This window comes from Fusarium oxysporum, chromosome 15 (assembly GCF_000149955.1).
Source record: "Fusarium oxysporum f. sp. lycopersici 4287 chromosome 15, whole genome shotgun sequence".
NCBI classification, from domain to species: Eukaryota; Fungi; Ascomycota; class Sordariomycetes; order Hypocreales; family Nectriaceae; genus Fusarium; species Fusarium oxysporum.
The window spans coordinates 427,897-436,286 of record NC_031000.1 but is presented as its reverse complement, the minus strand read 5'-3'; the positions used below and the strand labels follow the sequence as shown (position 1 = coordinate 436,286).

The 8,390-nt window shown below is 49.5% G+C and overlaps 1 protein-coding gene across 1 annotated transcript; it reads left to right on the top strand.

Annotated features, from left to right (window-relative positions):
* Positions 1 to 2,608: 2,608 nt before the first annotated feature.
* FOXG_22567 (uncharacterized protein) lies at positions 2,609 to 4,077 on the top strand. The gene is made up of 2 exons (XM_018402982.1): positions 2,609 to 2,816; positions 2,945 to 4,077. The coding sequence occupies exons 1-2, from the start codon at positions 2,768 to 2,770 to the stop codon at positions 3,964 to 3,966; spliced, it is 1,071 nt and encodes a 356-aa protein (XP_018257492.1). The 5' UTR covers positions 2,609 to 2,767; the 3' UTR covers positions 3,967 to 4,077.
* The last annotated feature ends 4,313 nt before the right edge of the window (positions 4,078 to 8,390 follow it).

Here is an 8,390-nt window from a genome sequence, read left to right as displayed (position 1 = left end):
AGTATCGACAGCATTCACACATGCTAGGCAGCGATCAGTCAAGATGACAGAGGGATGTCTAATCCTTTGGTTTTCGCATAGCGATCGGAACCGATTCAAGGCCCAAAATAGTCTTGTTCACATTCCCCACTCAGAAAAGCAAACGCAACACAGAATGAACGCTGATAAGAGTCGACCCCTATCAAGTCCAAAAGCGGCATTCCGTATTTGTTAGTTTTATAGGTACAGTCTAAGATTAAGATATCCGGATAAGCCTGTAGGTATGCCACTGAATCGGGGTGCGCAAACAGAACAGCTTTGACCCGGCCATCTAGCCCGGTTTGGAATTGACTCCAAAATCCTTCTCTAACCAGCTGATCAGCAACTGCGTTAATGCTGCTTTGTCCTTAGCAGACTTCTCGTTTAGCATCTGCAATACGGTTGTAGATGTCCTGCTGTGTTGCTATTGTCGGTATTATGCCGTATGTATGTTCTAATCTCTTTAGGGGCTATCCCAACGTTGGCAAGGCCAGTCAGTTGAGACAGGTGCTCCTTAGACAGTGTTCGAAGTACTGGGTGGGCGGTGGTGTCTTGGCTTGGTTCATGGTTATGTAGTGAGAATCGGCTGTCAGAACGGTGCCGTAGAGTTCAGGTACTCTTATCTATAGACTCCTTCGCCAACACCGAGAACTGGCAGCCCGTTGTTCGAGTTGTCGTCTTGCGCTGCCGTTCCCTCGAAAGGATTGGATGGTTACGGCGACGATCACACATGTACGTGATCGTCCTCCTGCCGGTTTTCTCCTTGGTTGACCTTCCAGTTATGAACGCGTAGCCCCTGGTGGCTGCCCAGGCGTTGATCGCTTCAAAAAGTGCCTCCCGTGACTCGAACTCGCCCTCGGGAGGGAGGCAGTCACCAGGCAACAGTGCTGAACTTTGAGACTGACCAGTGCCCATATGAATAGAATCGTCGCGAGCACGTAACCTTGACACGATCACCAGCGAGTGCAGTTGAACGAGACGCTCGAGGTAGCGGAGAGAGTTAGACCGAATATGGAAATTGGGACGGGTACCCGTTCGCCTATTGACCGCCGTTTTCTGGGCGTTTGAGGCATGGCAAACACGACAGAACGTAATAGATAGAAAACAATAGAGTGCTGGTCATCAGGAAATGAGATGCCCCTGAATTGACCGTTAAATCCTGGTTAGGTTAGTAGAGTGACCGTGAAAATCGAAAGAAGTTAGTGCATGACCACTAAAATCTGGTTGGTTGGATAGATTCTATGCTAAGAGCCGAAGAGGCTAGCTTAATGACCGCGAAATTCAAATGGGTAATTTCTGCTGACCCGATGGCTTTGTTAGCGCCTCATCACGGTGTACAGAAGGCAGCTAAGACCCCACGTGATCGTCTTCCGGCCGTCGTCGTGGCGGAGATCTGTTCTTCCTTTTTGTACCTACGTCAAGCGAGAGAGGCAATCTCCCAAATCCTCTTGACTCACATCCATTTGATGCAGAATGATGAGTGCCATCATGCCAGCGGCCGTCCTCTTCGCCTCCTCGGCAACGCCGTCACTGCTGGCGAATTCTATCGTCAGAATGACATCCGTTCCATGCGGTGGAACGTGGTCAATTCGCGTTCCCATTTGTCTGAGCTGAAATTGCAGTGTTCTTTAGTGGGTCCCGCGCCGAAAGCTGCGTCGCGCCAGCTGGACAAATCGACATTCAGGCCTGACCTTTTCGTTCTGTGAGAGAATCAACACACGACCAGGCTATCGTCGATCGACCGCTTCTCCATTGAAGATGAGTTGCCCCTGCGCAAATTACTATGTGAGCTTCCATACCTGGCTCGAGGTCCAGAGTACTAATCGCGAAGAGGGCTCTTTCAAGTGTCCCGACAGGGTTCAGATTTTCGACGGCTACTGCGATATCTGTCTGGTGTGCCTTTCTCAAGCTCAATTGAGTCGTTTCCATGCTGACCCCGAATGTGTACTAGATCGCATGCACTGGAATACCCATGAAGAATTTGTTACCACATGCCTCGTCTCCATTCAGCGATGTCAAAGCCATGAGCGAGACGGTCTGGGGGAATAAGGCGGCGGCTAATACTCTGATGGAAGAACAACTATGCTGCTCCTCGATCCGTCCAGAAACTCTTGTTACACATCTGGGTGAATCAGGATTATGAGACGAAAATGACGATAGTTCATGTTTTTCTCCGGGATTATTTCTACCACTGGAAGCTGCATTGAACGTGGAAGTAGCGGGAAGTTCCGTGAGAGCTCCATTCTAAGCTCGCGCAGGTGTAACGCAGTCATGATGTTCTTATCTGAACATTGGCCAAGGCGAACGACCTTGCCGCTGTGCTACTGGAAATTTTATAGCCAGTCCTATCGCGGCCGCGAGTCTCAGGGATGACGCATTCTGACGGTTCTACCAGCATTAACAAACGTTCTCGCTGGAACCTGCCTCTTTCTGGGTCTCTGTCTCTTGCCCCCGCGATGCGGGCCCCCGGAGCCTTGGAGATCGGGTGCCCAGGCTTCTTCGCGTCATGCCGCCCTACAGCTTCAGGAAGAGCTTGCAAAGTGCCCACACACTGGAGCTTTGACCTTATTATTGTTACCTCTGTCTCTATCTCTTATTGCAACCGCCCAACAACCTCGCTCATCGCCGACCCACGACAACACCGCCTCCGAAACCCTCCTGACGCCCGAGCGTACCCGTGCGAGTTTGGAACACCTTGGCAGTGTGATTAATCGACTCTGGCGTCAGGGTCTCACGCTCTTCAATCGCCATGTGCGATCCGCCTTCGTCCAACACAACTGTCGGTAGCCCGCCCTCTGGTTAGCAATCCCGCCGTTGCCAGCACTACCCCTCAATTCTTTTTTTCTTCTTCTTTTTCTTTTTTTTCTTTTTCTGCCCGGCCCCGCCCTCCGACCCTGCCCCCGACACTGCATACTGACCATTCCAGCGCTCACAATCACTCCGAACATCAAGGCGCCGGCAAATATTCCTCCCAAGACGGACAAGCCTCGCCCGCACGCTTGCGGCACTTGCCAGCACTCGTTCGCCCGATTGGAACATCTCAAGCGACACGAGCGCTCCCACACCAAGGAGAAACCCTTCGAGTGTCCCGAATGCTCACGATGCTTCGCCCGCAGCGATCTGCTACTGCACCACCGGCAGAAGCTGCACCAGACCTCGATCCCCTCGTCACGTCCCCAAAATCGTCGCGGCTCTGCCAGCGGCGTCGCCCCCGGCCAGAGCCGAGCTCGCAAGAATAGCGTCGCACGACCCAACCCAACTGCATCCAATGCACCGGCCACTTCTATGAGGCCGCGGGCAAACACTATCACCCATGTTGACGACAGCACGATGCAGATGATGGCTGCTGCGAACTCCTCCGTCGTACGAGGCATGTACCCTAGCCGCACCCATAGCCGACACTCGAGTCTGGCCGATTCGCCCATCCACAGCTTGGACCATAATTCTGGTGGCATGTCAGCTGCCAGAGGACTCCGAGATGTGCAGAACGGGCTGCCCAAGCTGGAAACGCACACCTTGAGCAGCCTAGAGTTCAGCAAAGGCCTGCAGACAGCGCCGCCAATGGCCGCCTTCAACACTGAATTCGACCTTGAGGGTTTCCTTTTCGGACCGAGCTCGACTACAAACCCCCATACCCTCCATTACAGTGATTTACCGCAATCAACGGCGTTGGAACAGGCCTCATCGTTTGCGCCGTCTTGTAATGAGATACCATTGAGCCAAACCCTCGACGAGGATTTTGACTGTTTTACTGGATTTGAGCATCAGATATTCTTTCACACGAGCGAGAATTTGGTGGACGGATCTAGTCCGTCCACCATCAGCACGAGGAGGAGCACGATTAGCGATGTTATGTTAGATGGTTCAATCCACCCCTCGCCGACCGGGATGGGTACGATGTGGCAACCCTCCGTGATGGACTTTCAGCATGGGAGTACTATGCTATAAAACCCGCCTCCTGCCTTGTTCAGATGATGTGAAGCCTTCCTTTTCATACCTCATCCCTTTTTTCCTAAGTCATTTCTTTGATTCCTTGCTTACCATTCCTAATCTTCACGCATTTCATATCAAAATCAAATTCACCGTTCGCATCTTCACAACTATAAAAAATAAAAATAAAACCATGCCTTGCCGTTGAACGAATCGAAATACTCGAAAACCTACGCAAACACTCAGCAGTGGCGTGCAAGAACCTCATTGCCTCCCTCCTGACTTGTACAGCCACAGCTGTACCCACGCCATCGCATGCAATCGAGCCAGCGACTGTGGCCGCTGTAACTGCCTCAAATGAATACTTGGAGCTAGATGTCGTATTCAATAATATTCACGATATCAACGCAAGAAGTTATGAGTTTGCGGCCGATGAGGAAAACAAGCTTCTCAAGCGATATCCCTTGAGTTGTGTTGAGCCTCCCGGCCGTACCGAGCCCCACATCCCCACATTTGTCATGAGGTACATGAGGGGAACATAGTAATACGTCATTAATTAATTTCGCCTTTATTACCCTACAAATCATTTCGAATTAATTGATGACTTCCCAATCAATACTTACAGAGATATCAGCGGAGGCGCTTAACGCATATGATGATAGTAGCTTCATCAACGAAGAGAATAGCCGTCAAGAGCATGAGGGTGATAGCACCCGGAGACCGGCTTTTCCAGCTGCCGAGGACCGAGGCTTCGATTTTCAACCCTTCGAGGTGCCGCGACGAGAGCTACTCGTTAACAAGCTGCCCCAAAGCCCGCTATTACTTTTCCAACACTTCGTGCCTATTTCCTTAGTTAATAACTGGGTTCAATATACTAATAACTGGGTTAATAGCCTACTTCGGAGCGGCGTTATTGATAGCCAAGAACATGAAATAACAGAAAGGTCACGCCTCCGTACCTGGAAGCCAACTACCGCCGCAGAGGTATATGTATGGCTTGGGATCCTTATTTATATAGGGGTCCATAGCGAAATAACAGTCCAAGACCATTGGAAGACCCCTCAGCTAGAGGATCAGCGGCCTGAACACTCAATCATTAAGTTCATGACTTATGACCGATTTCAACTCCTTCATCGTCACCTCCGGCTCTTTGACCACACTAAATTCTCTAACGATGACGACTTTCCTATCATCTTCCAATGCGTTGAGCTATGGTCTCAACATATTCAACTTGCAACAACAGAGCTTTGTGATCCGGGCTCACATCTTGCCGTAGACGAGGGTATGATCCGATATACCGGAAGGAATAAGCAAGTTACATACGTCCCCAACAAGCCTATCGACACAGGCCTCAAGGTCTGGATAGCTGCCCAGCTAGGCCTCTTTATGAGGTGGATTTGGCACCAACCTGGCGCAAAATACGGCCCAGTTGGTATTGAGAGGAAGAAGCCGGCATCGCAACGAGGGGGGAGGAAAGGAAAAGGAAGAAGTAACCAACGGAGGGCTCCTAACGAGGTTGATGAGGTCAAGGAAGTTATCCACGTCATTACAGAAGCTGGGGATAAGATCATGGCATTGAACTCGATCCAAAGCGTCGTTATTGCCCTTATTAACCTGTTGCCGGAGTCGACATATCACGTCTTTGTGGATAACCTCTTCTCGTCGCCAGACCTCTTCCGCTCCCTTCGTCAGCACGGCCACGGTGCAACCGGCACAGCCAGGCCTAATTGTGGCATCTACAAAGGTCTTGCAGACGCCAAAAAGGCCGATAAGGCAGGGAAGTCAGGGTTCCAATTTAATGAGATCAAGGTCATCCCAACGGCCGATAATCAGGTAGGAAGACTCGACATTCTTCCTGATAATTCAGCCAATAACTTATCTTCTTCTTCTCTAGGTCAATCAGATCGCTTGGAAGGATAATGCCCTCGTATTGCTCCTTTCAACCGTCTTCACTGGCGATGAGAGGTGTGATCGTTGGAGGAAGAGACCGTCAACGAAGACCCCAATGGCACGGCCAATACAGCGCTTTTTTAGTGGCGAGCCGGTCAAGCTCATATCGATCCCTACTATCGCCGCTTCCTACAACGACGAAATGAATCATGTTGACCGAGGCGACCAAAGGAGGTCATATCTTGGCTATGATCATCCTATCCGCCGGGGCGCTTGGCAGGTTATTGCTTGGACCTTCTTATTAGATGTAGTCCTTATAAATAGCTTCCTCTTACAGCTACATGGGCAGCCGGTTTGGAGCCATTATATGAGTCAGAAGAAGTGGAGGGAATGCCTCTATAACGCGGTCTTCAAGGTCTTCCATCTACAGAGCCAATCAAGGCAGGCATTCCGAGCCGGGGACGAATTTACGCCTGTATCACAACATAAACACATCCGAAGAGGTAAAAAGTCAGACTGCCTTGCTTGTAAGGGGCTTCAATTAGGGCAGCCAAGGTCAAAAAGTACAAGGAGGTCTTTGGCGCCGGTAAGCTATAATAAAAGAAGGCGCCAGTCAATTTGAGGATGTGAGCAGTGTGATGTAGCGATTTGTAACTCGAGAGATTGCTGGTACTTCTATCATAGGCTAAATTAGGGGGGGGCAATAAGTACCTTTGTACTGATGCATTTTAATTGGCTGTAACCCCCTGCCGTGACCTGGTGGGAGGCTCAACACAACTCAAGGGATAATTGGTATTCAAGCTGCCTGCATTGTCAGCACTGAAATCTTCTAGCCCATCCAGTGTCGACCAATTAATTCACACTGGGAAGAGGTTCTAGATGCGCGGTGCTTAAGTGCGCAGCAGATTTAGATATGTGGCTGCGTGACTATAGGTAAGTTATCAACCACGCGTGATATTGGCCCTTATTGCATGATGCTAACTCCTCTTGCAAGGAGCTGCTTTATTTGATGACTTAACTTTAGCAATCATGCTAATGTTCTTAATCTGGAAGCTTAACTAATCGACAGTGGAACACTGTCTTATCACCGTTTTGATGGCGCTTGGCCTGGTTGCAGCTATAACCATCATCTTGAGGCTCATCAAGGTATGCATATTGGACTTTGCTTCTCCAGAAAGGTTCAGGACTCTAATACCGGTATACTTTTGGCTTCAAATGGAAGAGGCCATTTTGATAATAGCTTCCTCCGTGACCATACTTAAGTCCCTAATCGAGCATATCCTCCATCGATTCGGCCTGCCTATATTCCAGCCCAGGATTAGGAAATTGACCTCATTTCACTTCAGCACCCCTACGTCAGATACAACACCACGCTTGCACCATCAGCAGTCGCAGAAGGAGCTACTAGGATACAAGCAACCTTTTTTATGCATGAGCCCCGGCTCGAAGCAGCAGAGGACAGTCCATCAATATCGAACAATATGCAGCCTCTTAGCAATATTTCCGAAGCACTGATGTGCTGATTATCTCACCATGGATTGAGGCAAAGGGTCTACAGCCTGATCTGATAACTCGACAGCAAACACGGCTTGAAAATGAAATACTCATCCAATCCAATCTATGGATTTCCTTGAAGATGCAAAAGGGAAGAATTTCAGGAGCTCCTATCCTGCCCAATCGAATCCCAGATCCTCACGACAGCCTCCTGGGCAAGCCAGATTGTATGAAAACGCGATCATATGACGCAGAATCGCCAAGCACCTTCGTGGAATAACAGACTCGGATGAGGTAGACGCAGTCAGGTAAGAAAGTAGTAATCATATATACATCGACTCTAACAAAGAGATATATAAAATTAGCGTTTATTTTCACCCAACTCTCGATCCCTCTTATGCTTCCGCCTTGGCTACATTAATCTCAGGCCCTGACCACCCGATACTCAGCTTGGCATATCATTTATGGAAGCCGTTAACTAATTCATCCCGACTTTGGGGAAGCGGTACACTCCTGGAGCCACATATGAACATAATCGTATTATGAGCTACTGTCAGTCCAAACATCACCTAGTTATACTACGCAGTCGCCTGCACAACCCGAAATTCCCGCTCTATACGGGTTTCTCCTGGGCCCGCATCTACGCTTATGGTAAAAGTAAGACTCCAGCATGCCAAAAACGAGTGGGCTTGGGACACGGATGTGTGCACGGATAGGTTGGCACATAATTTTGTTATCATACGGTCCGTGCTCAGCCCAGTAGGTGATTTGAAATGTTTAGTCCGGAGGAGTTGCTCAGGAACCCGTGAAAGGCCGCCTACAGCTCGTTCCTACAGAAAAGTTATTAACTCCTCCCGAACCCAGGACCAATTAGTTTTCCAGCGAAGAAGGTGTATTTAGAATCTACCCAAAGTCCAGCCCCAGTCAGCTCTATCCATAGCTGTTCCTCACCCCAGATTTCTCCAATTAGCCATTCGATCATTCATTTTTCTTCCTCCACTGTCAGATTCTATCACAATTCGATATCGAAATCTAGCCATTGCGAAGCCAGTGCTGAT

Coding starts and splice junctions, on each gene's coding strand:
- FOXG_22567 (XM_018402982.1), top strand. CDS start 2,768: ATGTGCGATCCGCCTTCGTCCAACACAACTGTCGGTAGCCCGCCCTCT. Junction 2,817..2,944: donor TGTCGGTAGCCCGCCCTCTG/GTTAGCAATCCC, acceptor TGACCATTCCAG/CGCTCACAATCACTCCGAAC.